Raw genomic sequence first — 21904 nt, forward strand, 5'->3', positions numbered from 1 at the left:
TTCTTCTCTCACAAAGCTCCATGTATTTCCAAACTACCCCTTTTTACATTTGGTGACTCAAAACTATTTATACTGATGCACCTACGGTGTAAGCCTACAGCTAAGCCTTGACTCATGCCTGTTGTCTGAGCTTATTGTCCCAGCGCATCAACCTTCATATAACATTACGACTGTCTTTCTGTCTCTTCGTTTCTTTGGAAATGTGTTGTAATTATAGAGCATGACAGCTCTATGTTAGACAGAGGAGTGTTTACACATCATGACAAAACGTAGTACATCACTGCCTCAATGTTGTAAATACAACAATCTCATTTTGAGACATCAAGCTAATTTATATATATATATATATATATATATATATATATATATATATATATATATATATATATATATCACTGTGGAACCAGCAAAGAAAGCATATCTACTTTTTCCACCGGCATTTGTATTCCACCCATTTTCAATGATAAGGTTCATTGTCAGGGAAAAATCAACAAGTCTGCCTCACCTCACAACTATACAGATTATTTGTTTTCCACCCTCACATATGCTCCACAGGAGTCTTTCCCAAATCAGCGCCCCTGGTTAGGTTTAGGCACAAAAAAAGACTGTTCGGAAAAGTCAACTGTTTAGGTTAAAATAATGACTTGAACGGTGTTGTTTGTTAAAGTCACTTCTTCCTTAAACTTTAAGCAACCTTTGTTGTCAGGGCAACAGTAAACATTGTCCCAAGTTGTGGTTGGAAACAGGAAGCGAACAGCGGTCTCCTTCACCCAAATCTGTTGTTTTACCAAACCATCCGCCCCCTCACTAACAAATTAAAACTCATCTAACCTTTTTACTTCTCTGGGACATCAGATTGTCATAACCACTAGAGGTTGCTCGACTTTAATACTTATCGATGAGTCATAATAGGCTGCTTGCACAAAAGACCTGTGTAGTCATTTAGGAGGACAGTCTCAAAAGAACATGTTCAGTGCATATATGCATGTAAGCACTACACCGGCCATCCAAGACAGAACAAAAACAGCTTTATTTTCTTTTGGCAAGCATATTAGGACATGAAACAGAGGGTTTTTTTGTGCACATCCACAAAACCTCAGTGAGATAACTGACAGATACAAAAAAAAAGATCAAACTGCAACGACTACCATCACACTGAATTCGAGCTCCCCTTTACCATTTTTGGCAACGCTTCAACCATCTACTGTACAGGTCTTTCTCAGGCAAATACCTGACATCTGCCCGAGATGTTGCCTCACCACTTCCAGGGCAACTCATGATAACTGTAAACAACTTTCATATGCAGGCCCCTTTAAATCGCTGCAAGTAAGAGGGTGATTATTGTTTGTAGTTAAATGCATTATGAGACTTTTTCTGTCGTCAGCATGTCTTGGGATCAAAGAGCTCTTTACCAATGGAGTGCACTTATACTATCGCTGAAATGCACTTGGATGTGAACAATACAAATGGCTGGATCTGTTCCACTGTAAGCTTGGTTGGAATTTTAGAGGTCAGCGTGGATTAAATAGTTCAAATGAAAAATGTTCTCATTTAATACGAGTGCAGTTGAAATTGCCATTCATCTCTTGTTTCATGAAAGAAAGGACCCGGTTCCATTAAAATCCCACAGCACATGCCAAGACTATGGAGCAAACTAAACAAATACTGTGTAGCTAAATTAAATTTACCTGGTGTAGCTGTCGGTTCTTTCAAGGCATCTTTTGGGTCTGGTCACATGTTCGTCAGATGCTCACTAGACGTGCTGTTCTGGATCTCTCACAGCCTCTAAAACAGATAAAAAAAACATTCAGCTAGAATTGAAATAGCTAAAGTAAAAAAGGCAATAGGTATAATACAGTAGCTGCATTATCACTATTAGACCTACGGTGTTCCTCCGATGTTGCAGTTTGTCGGGTGGTAAAAAGTAAGACACAGCTCCGCGCCACGCTGAGGCAGAGAGTACAGAAGGTGTAGCTGCATTCTCCTATGCACAAGCCAGAGCACACATCCACACACATCTGGCAGCAGATGTCACAGCAGCGGTCAGAGCAATATCTCCACTCCTTACACATACAGAGGCTGCAACCAGCCAGTCTGCATTCCTCCTTACTTTGTAGGCAAGAGTTGCACGGCTTGCAAGACTGTAACCCCATGGGAGCGCCTGCCTGCCTGTTAAAAACACACAGAGACACTAGGCGATGAGATATTCGAGGAAATCACTGTCTGGAAAAATTGTCTTATTTTCTGGTCCGGAATTGGCATCGAGGATGTATATACAAAAGGAATTCTGTTGAGGAAAAAATGCTGATAATTGGCTGTCAGCCTGTCCTGAACATTGTACAACTTTCCTGCTATCTGGAGATACGTCCAAACTTCTCACCACATGTAATATTTGCTGATGTTTTCTGTGAACACTTTGACCAACTTTTAGAAAAAAAAAATGCTTGATGTCATACTTTGGCCCTGAGGCCTGCTCCATCATCCCTGAAATTCATGAGACAAAGGATTAAGTCAGCCTGAACAGCAATTCAGAGAAGAAATCTAACCCTTAAAAACAGTGTTACAACCTAAAATGGCACTACAAACAGAGCTATTCTTTGTTCTGGCCTACCCAAAATGTTCATAACCATAAAGAAGCATTTTTCTGATATAAGCATGAAATACAGAAGCACTTTCTCAGGCGTACTTGTCACGAGGCCTGCAAGATAGAAATTGTGGTAAGCAAGGATAATGGGGAACGCAACACAAATTATGGGACAATTATTTCATTACAGATAAAGCACTGGCCCTCGAAGAGTGGTGAAAAAGCAAAATATATTAATAAAAAGCTAAATGTTTGTAACAATTTTAAACAAATTCAGTTTTACTCAGTAAGATGTTTTATACATGTCCTATATTAATGATACTCATATGCATAGTAAAAGATCTGAAACTGAAAGCGAAAGATGTCATAATATGAGAGCACTTACTTTGCACACTTAAGGTTGATGACAAAGCAGGGCTTTGCAAGCATGCAAAACAAACACCTTAATGTCCCACTGATAACACCTGATGATCATTACAGCAATCAGTCAAGAGCCAATCACGTTAAATGTCAAAACAGCCAACCAAATAATCTGTGTGATCATGTGGTGCGTACAGACCGGCGAACTTACACGAATGCCTAGAAACAACAATTAGAAATGTGTTAACAGCATGTGTCGCAGGGAAAAACAAGTGTTTTGCCCAGCACACCTCAAACAGACGTAGTTTAGATTATTGGAAGAAAACTAGGATCACCGTGTTCTGTGTTGTAGTTACACAGGTTTAGTAAAACAGCCATGTGGGAAGGAGATGAATCAACTTCTTGGTGACTTCAGAGGTTGCGGGTTTTGTTGCTGTTAAATTGTGTTGCATAATACATGGTGCGATAAACACGTTTTGGGACTGTGTCTGTTGTGTATATATGTATATATATGTGTATATATGTATATGTGTGTGTATATATATGTGTGTGTGTGTGTGTGTGTGTGTGTGTGTGTGTGTGTGTGTGTGTGTGTGTGTGTGTGTGTGTGTGTGTGTGTGTGTGTGTGTGTGTGTGTGTGTGTGTACACAACAGTACAATTGACAATGTACCATAGGAGTTAGAATGCCTAACTCTCTTTCAGTATGTGGCAACATTTAATTGTATGAAGTCCTCAACTGTCTTTGAAAACTAATCACTTCTCGCCAAAAAAACAATGATCCTGTGATTAAAAATGCTCTCTAGGAAACAGATTGCCTTTATATTTTTACTTACATGTTGTATCCTCATAGGAGCTATACTCATCACGGTTAATCAAGGACAGAGAACAGACTACATCTGTTCACATGGCAGCTCTCCTGACGTTTTATTATTTTCCTTCCTTCATCTCGCTGTCATTCTGTCTCTTTCTCTCTTTCACCCTCTCCTTCTTTTTTTAGACATGCACGCATTGCTTCTTGTTCCTTGTAACACAAATGTCAGCGGGCTGAGTGTGACAGGTGAAAGACAGTGAAGTAGATTTGACCTTGACGGCTCTGAGATTGAAGTGACAGTAATAAAAGGCCGTAGTGAGCTATTGTTGGCCCTGGGGCATCCATTAATGAATGACATGAAACAGCCGTGAAATTCGGGGACGGGCAGGAGAGGTGGAATGATGGAGGACAGCAAACCCACACACGGCCATCACCTGTGATGTGCTCAACCAACACCTCGCAGGTTCACACTTCCACATCCACTCAGATGGCGACATCCAGATGCCGGTGTGCATTGAGGTGTCAAAACACATAACCACCTACAAACACTCACTATCTGAAAACATTGTCAAAAGGGTGTTTACTGTAGAATAAATCACCAGCTATTTCATTACATTATTCATGTGCTAAGTAGACCCCTCTGCACCCGAGGGTGACTTAAAATCTTTTTTTTAACCCTCCCACTCGTGCTGACTTTCATACCCGGATCATGCACAGATACAAACCCCAGTGACAATTCAGCTTAATCCCCATCTCCTCCTGCTGCAGTGCATGCTGTTAGTGAATTGTTGTGAGTGTGGAAATGAGGCTATTTCAGGGATTCAAGCATCAAAGCACCGAAAGTACAGCACAGTTTGGGGTTCTCACATTCTCGTACAACGGGTTGGTCTTTTGAGCTGATATCAGGATAATTATAGATAATGAATTGATAGGGGTGATACGTGTCAGACCACTAATGGAATGCAGTGCTTAACCTACATAATCCCTCAGTGCACTTCACTTAGTGTCAGGATAATTAGATTACTGCTGCTGATACCTTCCTTACTCGCAGACACCGACTTAAACATGCACGTCACACATCGCACAAACTTGTCAACACATTTAGTTGCATGGATGTAGTATATTCATGTATGTATGAAGTAACTGAGCTCCATCCCTTCAGAACAAGCCGTAATGGCACTTGGCACAGTGTTTACAATCTGCTTCCACCACCTGACTCGGGAGGATGGCTCAAATTAAGCAATGAGTAAGAGAGTTTAAACAGTAAAAACGGTGAGAGATTTACTGAACCTGTCACAGAAGGTGTAGCAGCGCTGTGTGAGTTATAGTGGTGGGGAGGGCACAGGCGACTCCAGCATTTCATCGGGATTGGTAAGACACTCATATTTTACCCCAAGTTCCCTCCACCCCACCCCCCATGGTCTCCTCTCTAGCACCCCCCGTCTCCACATTCCTCATATCAACTGGGTGGGGAGGAAGATCGAATTGGTAAGTAGCATGACACATTCAGTGATGACAGAAAAAAGAAAGAAAAAAAAAAAAAGGTGAATTGAGGAAAAAGATGTTAGCAGGGAGCATCTTTGGTAGGTCATTTTCTTACACATATCCATGGTGTCTGGGAAAATTCTATTGAGTCAGGTGGTTGTTTTCAACACGTGAACGTTTTCATTTGTTCAGTAAAATATCTCAACACAGATGGATTAAAACATAATGTATTATATTCATGGTTGCCAAATGAGGGAGTTGAGATTTTTCATTTTCCTGAAATTTCAAATGGATGTTTCAAAATGTGGTAAATACATTCATGCACTCCTTATAATGAACTGTATTTATTATCATTTTTTGCTCAATCCTTTAGCTTTTTCAAATATTTTCAATAAGTCCTCCCGGTTAAAAAAAAATTGTGTATGTGCCCTTCAAATGACACACACAAACCATTTTTTTCATCTGACATCCCCATCAGCAGGTCAGTTCCTTCTCAATACAATGTAACATATTTAAGGTTTAGTGAGGTGAGGCATATACTTAATCATGAGAAAGCATGCACCAGATGATTTTATCAAGAAGCAGGACCACACAGTTGGCGTTTATACTAAATGATTTAAGAGAGGTGATTCCGGGGACTCGACATCTTAAAGAAACTTGAATTATAAAACTTCAGAGCAACACAAACATATTCATCAGCTCTTTGCACTTGTGTTGCAAGGCTGACGTTACTGTTATTGATACAGGTGGAAGGGAGAGTGAAACCTGTGGTCATTACATATGTAGTCATTTTTAGACATTTTCTGATCTATATTGATATTGGTCTGCTCCAGGCTTGTGGAAATGGTGACGCTTCGTGCTCTGCTCGCTTTCATTGGCTGTTTCAGGTTTCTTTTCAATTTTCCCTTGCTGTTCCTTTCACATTACAATATTTCATGTCGTAAATATAAAACATGTTTGATAATTGTGATTTTTATGATCATGTCTGTAACCCCCTCACACCACTGGATGAGCCTTGAATCGCCCCAGTTATCTTCCTGCTTTGGTTAGTTTTAGAAAAACATCATGGTATGGGTTAAAATTACTACTTCTTTAAAGTTAGGGGACTTTCACCATCATGACTTCAATCATAACTACTTTGGTTAAGGTTAGGGAGTGGTTTTGTTCGTAAGAAACCAATATTGAATGTAGGAAACAAATAGCAGGCTAATCATGGAAAGGTTCTGTGGCCACTAGATAGCTGTGTCACATGAACCTAATGCTGTTTTGGGGCATTTGGTGAAATGGCTGCTGCTGTCAGCCTGTCTGGTGCTGGGTTATGACCAAACATCTGCAGAACTAATGACTTTCCCATCAGCCTCAGCTGTGTTTGCTGCTAATAAGCAAATGTTAGCATTCTAATGATAGTGAACATCAGCATGTTACCATTGTCATTACCAAAATTAGTGTTTGGCTGAAAGCACTACCAAGCCACTACTAAAGGTACTTTTTGGAAGCAGTTGTGGAGCAGAGGAGGTCAGTTTTTATTCACTTCTCCAAACAAAACCTCCAGCATGTCTAATGAGCGAACAGCTTTTTCAGAAGCGTGCTTCTTTAACTTTTAGTCTGTGGCCACTCAAGGACAGACCATCTGGCCATCTGGAGTTGTGGGAGACCTTTGGGCCAGTGGTTACTCCAGCAGCACTGATATGAAAAAAAAAAAAAAAAAAAAGGCTCATTCTGTTTGGCTATCCTGATTTAGACTGGCACACTGGGTCCACAGAGGTGCCTGTGCACATAGGTCATCAATTTATACCATCTCAGGAGTCAGATATTTCTTCACTGTAAACTTTACTGTGGTATATTGCTGCCCTCCTACTCTCAGGTAACACATTTTCTGACATTGCTGCTATAAAATGTGACATTAATGATTTGGATTCTTTTAAGAACTAATTGCAGTTGCTGATATTGACTGTAACTGTATTGATCAATAATGTTGATGAATAAACTATATGGCTATCAATACAGTATTATGAATTCAAATGTTTAAGACTGTGTTGTATCTCTCTAAGCATACAGAGTCTTAATGTGTCACTTAACAGTTGAGTTCAGACATCAACTTCCCCCCTTTGCCAGCTGGGGACTGAATACAGCATTTCCATCATCACCTGCGAAGTATCAGGTGGACTTGATATTGAGCGCTGCAATGAAGAGGTGCCATGACAACCTTTTCATAATGACTGATGTCATCTGTCGCACTTTCATTTATTGCTCAAAGTGATGGACAAATGCCCAGAGTGTGCCAGGGGACTGTGTCATCGAGATGTCTCTTTGAAGGAGTGTTTCTGGCACTTGACAAGCCGGACCGGTGTTTCTTTCTCTTTCTTGCCCACGGTAAGGCAAAGAGATCAGTTATGATTGGTTTCTCTGCCAGTAGTCAAGCTGCATGATTGACTCGATAATGTGTGTTGACATGTAGATCAAGTGAGCCTACTCAAGCAGCTGGTATTAATGAAGCACAAAATAACAACTGTTTGTTAGCTCATGGCTGCGTAAATCCTAATTCCCTTTGCATCAGCACTACGCCCACTCACAAATGCACTTGGGAGGTAACAAACTAGTCCTCTGTACTGAGCTGGCGCTGACTCATGTGTTGTTATGGCAAATAGATGATCCAGTGTTGTGCTTAGTCAAGCCTCAACCTTTGCTCGTGACTTTGTACACTACCGTCAGTGTTTCACTGAGGAACCCAATAATCAGAACATGACCTTTTTTTGTGTGTGAATAAATTACTTGAAACTTTTGGCTGTTAAGGTTTTATTTGATACTTTTTTCTGAGAAGTTTGAGTGTTTTTTTAAATCTTAAAAGAGTAATACTCATAAAATAATGCACATTATAGGGACTGCATTCTTCCTATTATTATTATATGAATATTAATATGATATAAATTATTTAAAAAATATATTTGAAAGATCAAACCAAAAAGAAAATAATCTTTTCCACCGCATGTAATGTCATAAAGAAGTCCCAAATTAATGGATAGCTTTTCTGCTGCTTACTTTAATACTGTTTTGTCTGTATTTTTGAGGACTACGGGCTCGACTGGAGTTTGCTTGGCATCCAGTTCTTTCTCCATCCCATTCATCAAAAGGACCAGTGCTCTCGTGAGTGAAAAGATTTATACACCATGGAAGAGAGGTGGAGAATTAGCGCAGATTTATGAGCACAGACTGCAATGGCAAGGCACTGGCAGCTGCTTCTTGACATTTGAACAGAGAATGTGAAAGAAAATTGGAGACGGGGGAAACAGGAAATTGGAACAACAGAGAGGTGGAAAAGAACTGAGGAATGAATGAGACACAAGCTAGTCCAAAAGAAGAAAATATAGGAAAGAAAACTGTAAAAAGGGGGGGAAGCTAATTTCTGGCTAATTTCTGACTAAAAAGCCTAAAGCGACAAAAACGGAGCCCATATCCATATCAGTCAAATAATTAATCATCCTGATTCCTATTTTTTTGTTTTTGATCTTCTCTAACAGAGCCACAAAAAGTGAATGAAAAATGAATTTTAGCCAAGACATTTGACATTGAATTAAATGACCCATAATGATGTCTAAAGTGAGAGGTTTAGTAATGCAAATCCTTCAACGAATCAGCTCAAAACACTGCAGCAGCTTTGACAAGCTTTTTACTCGATGACTTGGTCTGTATAATTGGAAAGATTATGTTTTGACCTAGAAGACAGAGAATCGTGTATTTTCTCCTCTGTTTCTGCATGTCGGGGGGAGATCCAAAAGCAATGTGGTGAACCATCCTGGACCTGAAACAACCTGATTATCTTACCCTTAAAAGAACAGTTTCCAGTTCAGCCTCCCTCCCACCTTCCACTCTCCACTTTGTTATGGTTGATCGTTGGCCCCATTTCTTATACAGTTCAGAGGCTGCAGCCTGTAAGTTAATGTCCAGGGACTGCGTTCAGCTCTCACTCCTGCAGCAGTGCTGGTGATTATGATAGGTGTAGCACACATTGGGTTGGAATTCGGATACACAACACAGCAAAGACAGAGTATTGTTCAGAAAGCAAAAGAAAGCACACTGAAACTTGTTAAAGGAGCAACAGTGGGTCTGTGTCTGAGAAAGAAAACAAAAAAACTAGTATAAATAGTTGTTGGAGGTCTACTTAAAAATTCCTGTCATTACAGTGCTTATTTCATATTTGGTGGTTTTGGTGGTGGTAGGGTATACAAATTCAAAGACCTGCTTTAGTTGTGCATACACAATGAGTTGGAAGCGATTCTTTGAAAAGGTTTCAGAAAACCACTGGTAACACAAATTAGCAGGAGAGCAGAATATTACACACCTCTTTGCAAGAGAATTGGAAAAAAAAATACTACTGAACCTTCTGGGATGCTCTGTGAGTCAGCTTCTCTTTGTTCAAACAACTTCTAAAAAAAATAATGTTGTCATTTGCCTTGTAGGACAAAAGAGTGTGCAGAACATAAATGCCCTGAATGGTCTGCAATGCAGCGGGAGGTCAGACTTCTCACCTGAACTTAGAAGGCATGCTGGAATGGTTGTAAGATCAGACAGAGGTGACAAAAAGCAAAGAGAGGGCCTTTTGGCTGTGGTGTGTATGCAGTCACATCTGCTCAAGGTGAATTGTCATGAGGTGACACAGAGAAGCACAGAGGACAGTGGGCGCTTGGCCTCAAGGCACACATCCACATCCACATTGAGTCCAAATTTGACTCACAACGTCAGTGTTCAGCTTCTATTACTCGACTGGTGACCTGCATTCTAACCACGGACTTCATCCTGATTCCCCCACATCCTGTTAGCCATCTGTCAGCACAAACACAAAGGAGGCTACTCTCAGTTTGGGTCAGTCCATGCCACAACTAGTCATGCTTGTCTCGGCCTGATCGAAAGAGCTCCAGGAGCAGCTAGTTGGCATTTGTCCACTGTCTTCACCGTCTGAGAGTCGCTGCAGACAGGGTGTGTTGTTATGGCTGACGGGGCCGGAGCTAAAGTTTTCTCGGAGCCAGTAGAGTGTCTTCATCATTGCGTGCTCTCTTAAACTGGAAGATCAGAAGGAGGGGAAGAAAGAGCATTTCTTTTTTCTTTTTTTTTTTGGCCATAGTGTGGTATGTGTGCAAATACGCCCGAGGAAGATCGCTCTGTTGTGACAGAGAAAGCCAGGGGACAATGTTGGATCAGAAGGTAGAATCACTCATGACCGACTGAATGTAGGCCAAATCTCTCACACCAAGATTACAGAACTATGTTTTTTCCACCTGAAGACCTGCCTCTGATTTGGAGGTCCGATAGGACTTCTGAGCAGTTTTAACTTTTTTATGTTGATATTATAAAAAATAACGACACTTTAATCGAGCTGATTATTTTTTTATCTCACTATAATTACTTGGGGATGACATCAGCATCCTAAAGTTAAGTTTTAATTATGTTTTTATTGTTGGTGGCTTTTTAATGTGTATATAAGAAAGGTAAACATCAGAAATGATGAAGATAAAGCTGCTTCTGATGTGTTTTACTGCGATCCCTTGGCAGAGGTAAACCCCAAGCTGAAACATAAAAGCGTTGCTTTTGGGAATAGAATCAATCCGTTGTAGACTATTGAGGCTGCTGAAGCCCACAGGTATTCTTCCTGGAGGTTTGGATGACTGTATGGGCTGATGGAGGTTGTTGCATCATCAGGAGATAATATCTAACTCTCCTCTCTTACTGCCCGAGGGGGGAAATATATGTGAACCTGGAATGCGCTCAGTCTATTCAATCTAAGACTGTCGTCAAAAAGACAACCACGGGCCTGCTCAGTGGTTAATGTTTAATGGACTTAAAGGACATGATTACCCGTTGGCACTGAATCAAATTTATGGAGCAGCCATATTCAGTGCCAGGATAAAAGGTTTGGCTCCATACTCTTAATGACAAAAGTGACCTCTATCATAAGACTATGTCTGCTGAAGTTACTGCAGCTGTCTAATTTCAAACACAATATATTGACGTCACAAGGGCACCAATTATGTTTTTGACATAATCACTTCACAAGAGCTCTCTATGATTAGCTCAAGTGGCTTCTCTAATGAAAATGATGACTTGCTTTGTTAACCTTGTGTGGCTTTACCTCTCAGGTGTTAAACAGTGGAGGACGTGGGCTGAATACTGAAAATAAGAAATTACACAAAGAATATAAACCCTTAGCCTGAATAGCTCCATCAAATCTCATTAGCTTTGATGCTGTTATAACTGGGTTATGGTTGGATTTACTTCACAGTTCACTTTATTGTTGCTTTATGAAAATCAATATGTCAGTTTATGGCAAATCCCACAAATGCTATCAATAATCTGTTAACAGGTCGTCCAATCTTCTGCGGGCAATTACCTTTTAAAAAAAAATGCAAAGGAGCCATTTTTTAAGGCTCATTTACAGAACGGGATCAAGTTGCTAATGTTTTAATTTCTCTCTATTGGGAGTAATTTCCTAATGACAGTCAGTTAATGCTCCTCCAAGACATCTGTGAGACTCTTCTGTGTCATTACTAACTGATCGCTGGCATGTCAAAGCCATATGTCGTATTTGTTGATGTCTAAATAGTGATTTATGTCAGTCACTCTGAGAGTAAATTTCTCTGACACTGCACAGTCGATGTAACTAAACATCAAGACATGTTCTCTAACTTGCTGCGGAGCTCCATAAAGATGAGTCACTCTTTATTTACACTGCAATTGTGTTGACAATAAGAAGGAAAGGTACGAAGCATTTAGACTGAATACAAATTTTTCAGCACACACCTTGTCTTGTGTTTTCCAGACAAAAACAATGCCCGACTCACATGGGAACACAAGAGCTCCACAACATTCATTTACATTATACTGCAGCCAAACTCCTGAAAATACATAAATCACTCTGTCACAGCAGAGCTTCTTGGGCAATTCAATTGGCTAAAGTTTAGCCTGCTAATGTGGTCTAATGGCATCTGTACAGTGTAATAATTCAAACCCATTGATCTGATTACAAGCATTCTGCCCCATAATTCACTGTGTTGAAAATGCAGCTAATGTATTCAGACCGAGCAGACAATAGTTTCATCTCTGTGGGATCGACACAGCTGGGTCAGACATGCTGTTTATGTTTTTAAAATTCTGCCCATGCTAGCTGTGAATATAGAAGTGTTGTTTTTTGGAAATCATCAGGTTTCAAATTCTTTACACTTTGTTAAACTCAAGGGGCTGTTTCCACTCTGCCTCCTGTACTGCTTACGGACAAACTGCGGCAACGCCAGGCAGTAATGAACACCAGGAAGCAGGCACAGCCCCACAGAGACCCTCATTGTAATGTTATTAAAGCCAAAATATGGATTCTTCCCTGTTTAGATGTTGGGTTGAACAGGTATGCTGCAACAGCTTCATTCACGCAGACTTACCAACGCTACAGGGAAGAATTTCACATGCTAAAACCAGTGTGAAATCGCAAGGGACCTCTGGCTTCGATATCTCCATTCATCCCACCTAATCTTTAGTGTGCCCAGGGTATTTTATAATGCCATGATATACCATGGCGGGGTTTTAGGGGCTCAAGGATTTAACAGTGTGATGCGATCAGCCAAAAGGCAGAATTGGGTAAGAGTGGGAACAAGCATTATTTTGCACTACATGTAAAAAGCTGCTTTAATTACCTTCCAACGTCTGAATAAGAAGATGACAAAGACGACCTTTACCAGCCACTGGTCAAACATGATCATCAATATGCTTTCTAGGGCTTCTCTATGTCACAGTTTAGCTTCATTTGGTTTGCAGTGATACCACCTGTTAGTGATTTATGAACTGCTTTCCTTATGCAAGGAGAAGAGAGCTGTCATTATTAGATTGATTCATGGATTTGATTTACTTAGTAAGAAAATTGATAACTCTGCAGCACATAGATTATTTCCCTGTGTATGTACAGTAGCACAATTTCCACACTCCCAATGACCATATGTAAAGAAGGTAATGTTCTTCATTAGCTGCTGTGAGCTACAGCTCTCAAATTATCAGCTGTTCACATGGAGCTGACTAAGTGAGAGGGAGGACATGCAACACAAACTCTACCAGCAGTGCTTTCTCTTGCAAGCCCTTCATTCTACACAAGGACTTGGAGAGGATGCTGAAACAATGAATTGACAAATCAGTGCGGTGAAGGTCACAGAGAGTGATACAGGCAGGTGAAATAGTTATGAATATAAAACGGAACACAACAGTCACTCAACAAATGTCAAATTGTTAAGCGAAACAGATTCATGAAAATAATTGTTTTGTAAGCAATGATATAGTGTTGTCAAGTGCCACAGTGCAAAGTCATAATGTAACTGCTTGACTCTGCATTCCATCAAATGTAATGCACATGTATGTTCATGTATACTATTTTGTACGCTCATTTCTGTCAATGTATGGGGGTCAGAAATTGCCACCGGCAAGGCACAGAATCAATCCCAATAATGTTGCATCTTTCAGGTAGTGCAGTTTCTCTGACAACTTGAATGAAATGCATACTCCACATCTTCATTTTAAAACATTCAATTTCCAGCTGCTTCTTGAGGCACAAATCTGCAGTGGAGGATCAATGCAAAATGACTGGAAAATTGGTAATGTTATTTACATCAAAGTGAGACTGGAGGAAACCAATTATGCCAGTTATTCAAGGCAATATTCTTAAGTGAGTTGTCCCTTGGGTAATGACAGTATAATATTTTGATATTATTAATATTCTGAGACCTATTCAGTATTGTTTTTTTTTAAGATAACTTGACTATATGTATCTGCATATGCCCTGTATGCTGTGGTTAGTATATGTTGTTTAGAATAATTTTATTTAGCAGCTTAAGTTGTTGGCGTAATCCTAAAAGAATTGCAAGACCAGAAGTTGCACAAAGACACACACATTGGGTTTTGTTGTGTGGACGAAGCAGATATAAGACATATAATATGATGCTATCCTCTGATGTCTTTGCTTAGATAGAGTTATGCATCTTGTGGCAGAAGTTTGGTTGTATTTTTCATGTTTCGATTTGCAGTTTTACCACTGTCTCAAAGAAAGAGCTGAGATGATCTGTTACTGGGGAGAAATCTGATTTTCTCTGTGAGGTGCTGTAGATGAAGTGTCAAGACTGATGCAGCAGCGTGCAGTGTATGTACAGTTTGCTCGCACTTGCGAGAAAACAAGTTTTTTTTCCCCGAAGAAAAGCACATCAACACTGCAAAATCAACACTGACAACATGTGTGTCAGATGGCACGAGCATCTACAGAGGAACACAGAGAAAGAAGAACAAAGCTGAAGCAAATGGCTGTTCTGTTTTTCTGTTTAGAACAGATAAACCATGGTAACTTTATTGCTCACACACACAGATGCAAACTGTTATTTCATGGTCACTTTGTTTCCCTTTGCACTATCATGCCTGCATACATAAGTGAGGCAGCACAGGGCCAATCTCAAATGAACCTCATTCCAATCAAGCCATTTCAAATCAGGCGAGCTGATGGAAAGAGAACAGATTTCAAAAGGCCATGGTGCAGTCCCCATCTCCCAGACCAAAATAAGTAGTTATTGAGTTATATGAGAGTGCATTATAGTTACAGTCCCTCTGATGGAGAACTCCAGTAACCTGCCAATTGACTGTCAGTAACCCCGAAAAACATCTGCTCGTTTGGACATGTTGGAACATCTAAATAGTCTGATAGTTGAGGGGAAAAAAAGGTTTTCTACATAAGTTACGTTTTACTAAATGCTACACTACAAGAAAATTACACTTGATTGCAAAAAATTATTGAAACATTTCTGCCTGTTATGAGAAATAAACACAGACTGGGTTGTTAAAGAGAAATAATTTGCAGTTGAAAGAAGGTTGCCCAATGTTTGAAAATGAATGTTTTTTTTTTTAATATTATTATTATTACACAACTTTTCCCCCATAGTGTGTCAGTCAATGTCAGTCAAGTAATTTAGTCTTTGAATTTCTAGTAATTGAGACCAAGATGTAATCATCGAGTACCTCTTTTAAGAGACAAGAAATGGATACTGGATATTAATATCTAATATTCTTTCTTTTGAAATGACTGTTAGTTGTCATTTAGTTTACTTGTCATAGCTGACTTTAATTAAACACATTTTCTTCAGAAATTAGAAGAGGCAATTTTGATGATGCAGAAATCAGTTTGTTTTCTAGGTTCAGTGTGTAATGCTGTAATGCACAGTGACTCACCTGGCAAATACAAGTAGCTATTCTCAGTATGTGTATGTATAAATGTCAGCTACACAATACCTTATTGTTTGACACCCGCCTGTGGTGCCCCCCCAGCGTGGCTTGTAGCATCAGGCAGTCTCTGTTTCCTCTGCTGCAGAACAGTTATAGAGACGGAGACAGAGCACCTGCCCTCGTGCCTGAGCACTGTTCCCGGCAGCTTGCTAATGTCAACCTGCCTGATACACACAGCAGGGTGGGGGCTCCAAGACAGCAGCAATTTTCCACTGCATGCGAATGAGACTGGAGAGCAATCTGCTGGCCTAAGAGCCTCATAATCAGCACATCATTATCAAGAGGGGGTTGGTGCAAGGGGTGGCAGCAGGGTGAGGAGAGGGGAAATAAAAGGAGGGAGCAATGGATGACACCAAATTAGGACCTGGTAACAATAAGACTTTGTAAGACACAGGGGAAAAAGGGGAAGTTTAACATTTGTGGAGTAAAGGACAGGGAAACGGATTCACAGCAAGGCTATTCAATGCACAGCATAAAAAGGATGGAGGTGAGGCAGCATCCCACAGACAGAGAGTACCACCTCTGTTTACATTTCAGCCAGGCTCTTTGAAAAGCAGCGGTAGGCTTTACTTAGCTCACGGCGCCTCGGATGTTCCCTGTTAGTCAATATTACTGCTGGTCTTTAAAACTCACACCTAATGGCACACCTACAGATGTATTGTGACAGCTCTCTGAAACTTCCCTTGCTCTGCATGCATTTTTCAATAAGTTCAAAAGGAGCAAGGACAACAAAGCTGGTATCACAGCCCATATGTACTCTCCTCTGTTTTCAGAAGTGCCTACCATTACTGCGCTCTCAAATTTGCCTTTATTCCTTTGTCTGATGAGGAAGCATTTTGATGGGATGAGCATTCAAAGACGGTAACAGTCTGCCATTACCTGGTCTCAGACTCATTCCCGAATCACATTAAATTGGTCAGGTGTAAGCAATTTACTATGCTACTTCTCTGTGTGATGGTTTCTCTGTTCTGGTTTTACCACACAGCCACATTTAACTGGGAGCGATGCAGAATAAATAGATTTAGAGAACAGGACTCACACCACTCATTTTTTAGACTGTGACCCAGTTAAATTCTTTATCCTTGGCAGTAAAATAAACACACACACACACACACACACGCAAAAACAGCTATTTGGAAAGATTTAGTTGTCATCAGGTAGTTTTGTAATCCAGGCTTTTGGTTTTAATATGTCAACAATCAATCATAGCTGTCCAAAGAGTATAGTCCGTACCGCTTTCTGCCGCGTGGTGGCAATAGCGTACAGAGCACTTGGTTCGGGATTACTTGACTCGGGCTGTGCGCACTGCTTATAGTCTGTGATGGTCAATTCATAAAAAAGAACAACTTCAATGTAAAGTCAGCGGCCACCCTTGAAGCAAACACAAGAGCACAAGAGGGGAAGTTTATTTTAAGGATAAGGAAATTGTTTTAACCTCTGAATGGTGGTTGAGTGTATTTGCACTATACCTTACACACCTGGGAGTTACAGTGCAGCCTGACTGCTGGCCACCGGACATGGAGAGTGCCTTTCTGCAAGAATAGTTGCAGTGAAGTGTTTAGAGAACAAATAAACAAAATCTCTCATCTTTTTTCTTAAATCAGGAAAAGGCTGTCATGAACTTAGAGACTGTGTGCAGTCAGCGCCTCGTCATATGTTTGAGTTCACCCATCTCTGTGATACATTCGGAGGCTATTCGGAGCAGTAAGAAGATGATGTCAATACTCCGTCTCTCGCACTTGACAGCCGAGCAAATTCAATTGGACTGACTCCGCCTTGCTCATGCTGGACTTGTCCACAGGCTTTCCATACTACCGCATGTCTGTCTGCATGCCTGGTGCTCTCTGACGGAGTCTCTCCACACTCTCTCCCCCCCCCCTCCCCTCCCCACCCCCTAGTCACTCACCCTCATCAACAGTGAGGAGCAGTCTGACGCACAGGACCAGCAGCAGCCAGGACTCTTACCCGGGAGTGTGTGGCCACCGAGCAACATGTTCCCAGCGTGGAGACGTGGGATCCGCACCGGAGGCTCGACGGCACCACCGCGGACCATGGTCAGAGCTGGGCGGACTGAACAGGTCGGACAGGTGTCGGTCTCCTGTTGGATTCTGCTGTTGACGACTTGCATCCTCAGCGCTCAGGCTCAAGGTAAGACTCAAATTTCTTCTTTTTTTCTTCTTTTTTTTTTCCCAAATACCCCACTGTTGTCGATGGAAGAAGCGCACAATAAAGTCTGTGGTGGAGATGAAGGTATTTGGTTAATAGAGAAAGGCAACAAGACGTAAATGAAGACAAGGAAAACTGCTAAAAACTATGCTTTTAAACAAACTCAAATCAGAAGACTGACAGAGACATTAGATTAAACTCGTCACTTGTTAAATTAATTGCCTCAAACAACAACGAGTGTAAATTGCCGGTTTCATTTCCACCACACACTCCATTGTGCTCCAAACGTTTACGGAGAACAGTCTGCCTCTTCAAATCTGTACGTTGTTAGAGACAAATGGTTGGTTTAAATGAAACGGTACATTTGTCATTGTGAGCAATGTGAAATAATTAAATCATGATAATACAAAGTCTTTATCATTAAAAAAAAAAAAAAAAAAAGAAGACCTGTCTGTTGTTTCAATGCATTACATTATATTTTTATATTTCAGTTTATCACATTTTATATTTGCAGGTCTTCTAGACCTCTAATGGAACCTATAGAAAGTCCAGTGGCCCTAGAAACCTCGGATTGTTTCACTGCTATTGTACACTGAGCTGCCCTTCCTGCCTATAGGCCACCTTTATAGCCTTCTGCAGGCTGTCATCTACTTGTGTGAATATGACTATTGAGCAATGACGCTGGGCCACTGTTTGAAGGCTCTATTGCATTTGTCTGATGTCCACTTTCATACTCATGCTTAGAGACTCAGAGAAAGTGATGTGCTTGGAACAGAATGAATGTATGTTTCATTTATGTGCAGCACAGTCAGAGATCTGAGCATACAGGCGCGAAACAAGATGTACACTAATCATACATTCACTGTGAAACTAGTGCGGGTCCTCACTTGTCATCTGTTAGTGCATGACCTCTTGACCAGTGACAAAATAATGAGCTCGATAGATGCTAAATAAAAACATGGAGCCAGGAAGAGCAAATCCATCCTGCCTCCATATTTCACAATTGGAAGAGCATAAATTGTCACAAGAACTGAAAGTAAGTTGATAAAAGACAAAGTGTAATGTATGGTTTTTATTACAGGGGGTCATACAGAGCCGCAAATTATAGAAACATTTCTGAGATAGATAGATAGATAGATAGATAGATAGATAGATAGATAGATAGATAGATAGATAGATAGATAGATAGATAGATAGATAGATAGATAGATAGATAGATAGATCAGAAATGCTTCTATAATTTGCGGCTCTGTATGACCCCCTGTAATAAAAACCATACAAAACAACATACATACAAAACCAAACATATACAAATCCTTGAAGCATATACTTCTATAGCACCCAAAGGGGGGGGAGAAAAAAAAAGGCTCATTTTGGAAGTTGATTCAAATGAGAAGTGGCTTTTCTATGCACTCCCCATCTTATAATCACAATGCTCAGTAGACCAAAGTGCTAAAAGCAGCATAATCCCTTTGCTTGTTTGTCTTTGAACAGGTCGCATTGCTCTAAAGTGCTCCCAACCTTATCTGAAAAGAGTCTCAGGCGTCTCTTGTTATGCAGGGCACAGTTTCTCTAGCTGTTATTAGCATCTTTTACTCAAGCTAACATGCCCGGAGTCTGTGCGGATCTGTTGAGCACTTCGAGGCTACTTCACAGGGCTTTACCTTTCCTCCCCCAAACAGACCTCTTTCTCATCCTTGCAGTTGGTATTCTGGCCCCTCGAATGTTCCCCGGCTGTGCATTAGCATTGGTGAGAGATTCACTCCTCTGCGCTCCCGCTCTTTCAATGGAGAAGGGCCTCCTCTATTGTGCACAATTTCTGCTTTCGGTTCTTTAGTGAAGACGCAGTTGCAGTCCTTGCAGGGGGTCCTCTCAGCATCCGGAGAGGCCTTGTGCTTCTGTAGTAGGAAGCAGATCTCATCCTCATGGGGAGTCCTTGTTTGCAAAATGAGTGGCAGTGCAGCAGGGCCTGTGCATACAGTTAAGGATGCGGTAGTCATTGCCTGCGAGGGGAGGACCTTTGAGGATGTCCTAAATTAGGCAACACACAGGCACACGAGTTTCCCCAGGGAAACCGGAGGTGGCATGTACTTGTTTTTCAGCAGGTTCCTACCGAGATTCCTGCTGCTTTTAATACAGCTGGCTGCTCCCGTACACAAGAGGATACATGATAGATCCATGGGGGGAACCTTTCTACAGGCTGCTCTCAGCAAGCCATTTTAAGACTCATTTAGACCCTCTCATTGAAATATCCAGTAAATACATATGATATTTTGTCTTTCTTCTCTTAGCAGTTTCTGTTTATTCTCCTTCCTCCTAAAAACCTCCGCTGCTGAAATCTATGTCTTGTGAGCGAATGTGTTTTTATGTGTACATTGTTGGATGCATGTGTAAACGTGTGCATGGTGTGTTTGTGTAAGTGTTTCTGTGTGCGCACACACGGTTGGTGCTTATGTTCCTGCCTATTGAGCTTTAATCTAGATAGCAGCATTGACATTCTGCCAACCGGCAACTGCTATAATTTTCTGGACGTACATTATTATGCAGCTTGACAGCTGTCAGCCATTTCCAAATCTTTAAATCTTATGATAATCCACCATGCTTACAAAAAAGCATTTGTTTAAAACACTCTGAATCCTTGTGTGATTAAAACTCTCTGCTCTAATGCGAGCACCAGATCATAATTCATCTACGTTAGTGACACACTAGCACACACACACACACACACACACACACACACACACACACACACACACACACACACACACACACACACACACACACACACACACACACACACACACACACACACACACACACACACACACGCAAACACATCCACAGAAAGATAGAAAAATCAATATGTACAAGATTACACAACCCCATCAAGAGAACTATACAGTTTTAAGGAATCAAAGGCATTTCCTAGTTCCTACAAAGACTGATGACAAAACCGCTCATCTGCACCCACTCGTACAACACTCCATCACAAAAAATAGAAAGCTCAATCTGTTTTGCATGTAGCCCCATAAAGTAGAGCTGCATGCTCACATTGATGCCACACTGGCCTTAGGCTTGTCATGATACAGACTCATGAGACCTATACCTGATGAAATCTTTTAATTTGTCTAAACTTGAAGCACTTATCACAAGTCCTATATGTGGTACTATCGTGGTGGGAGTGCGCTTACTTTTCAGCTGCGATGCCATAATTACGCACAGTGCATATTTATGACATATGTATCTCCCTGTTTGGTGAAATGTAGTTAATTAAACATGTTTACTGCTCCAGAGAGCCAACAGCTGCTGAAATTTGGACTAAATGCTTGTTTTCTTCGCAATGGTGCTCACGCCAGGAAAGACCAGCGAGTGCCTTGTGCAGCCTCAGGTGAAATGTGGTGGCAGCCTGACTTCCAAATCAGACTGCTTGTGTTTCCTCAGCGCCTGCCTTCCATGTCTGGCTGGTTGGCTGCTTATTTTTTTTCTTTTGGCTGCCAAACACTGTCTATGCATGTTTATTCATGTTGCCACAGGATGCTTCATCCACCAAGATAGAACATCACAACTGAATTAGAGAAAATAAATCTTTGCTCACTGGCAGCAACAGATAAAATAAATGAATGAAAAAGCCTGATATATATATATTTAAAAAAAAAAATTAATTGAGGGTATGTTTAATAAAGAAAAGGAAATACTAATGCTTTAAATGTGTTTAAGGGTGACAAATGATTACAATCAACTTTATTGTTTGAGAACAATGGGGCTGTTGCGCTGTCAACGGCTTTTAGCTTCAGGAAGCCTTTAATTGGCTCAGTCGAGCAGCAAAACTGTGTTTATAGTTCATAATGGAAATGTAATCAAATTAACTTGTTCTGCAGGGTTCTGGCATCCACCCCTTGCCCAGTAATTGCCATTTTGCCCAAAGGGCTATGGTAATGTGTGTTTGCATGGGGCAAAGAGTCCTATCTCCCACCATGTGTCTCCATTCTACTGTCTGTGTAGTTGGGACTGGATGAAATTCCCACCTAGTATGAAGAAGTTGAATTTGTTCTATTTTTTTGCTGTGTTAGTGTAAAGCATTTATGTGAGCTTGTGGTGTGAATTTTATCGGATAGGCACACAGTAATCTGGATTCTCTTTGACTGGTAAGTGTGTGAATACAAGATATAGAAACAACCTGTAGGGTGAGGCAAAAATCTTCCCTCCA

At 40.8% G+C, this 21904-nt stretch overlaps 1 protein-coding gene across 2 annotated transcripts in view; it reads left to right on the top strand.

Annotated features, from left to right (window-relative positions):
* The first annotated feature begins 17417 nt into the window (after positions 1 to 17417).
* The window catches only part of sdk2a (sidekick cell adhesion molecule 2a), an 81306-nt gene continuing 76819 nt past the window's right edge, over positions 17418 to 21904 (top strand). For both annotated transcript variants that reach the window (XM_069702920.1, XM_069702921.1), the window contains exon 1: positions 17418 to 17679. In XM_069702920.1, the coding sequence (XP_069559021.1) occupies positions 17523 to 17679 (157 nt within the window). In that variant the 5' untranslated portion in view covers positions 17418 to 17522. The remainder of the gene's footprint in view (positions 17680 to 21904) is intronic.

The sequence above is a fragment of the Brachyistius frenatus genome, unplaced genomic scaffold (genome assembly GCF_029030835.1).
Source record: "Brachyistius frenatus isolate BFR_SWC_R1_liver_20210118 unplaced genomic scaffold, ASM2903083v1 Contig_43, whole genome shotgun sequence".
Taxonomy (NCBI): domain Eukaryota; kingdom Metazoa; phylum Chordata; class Actinopteri; family Embiotocidae; genus Brachyistius; species Brachyistius frenatus.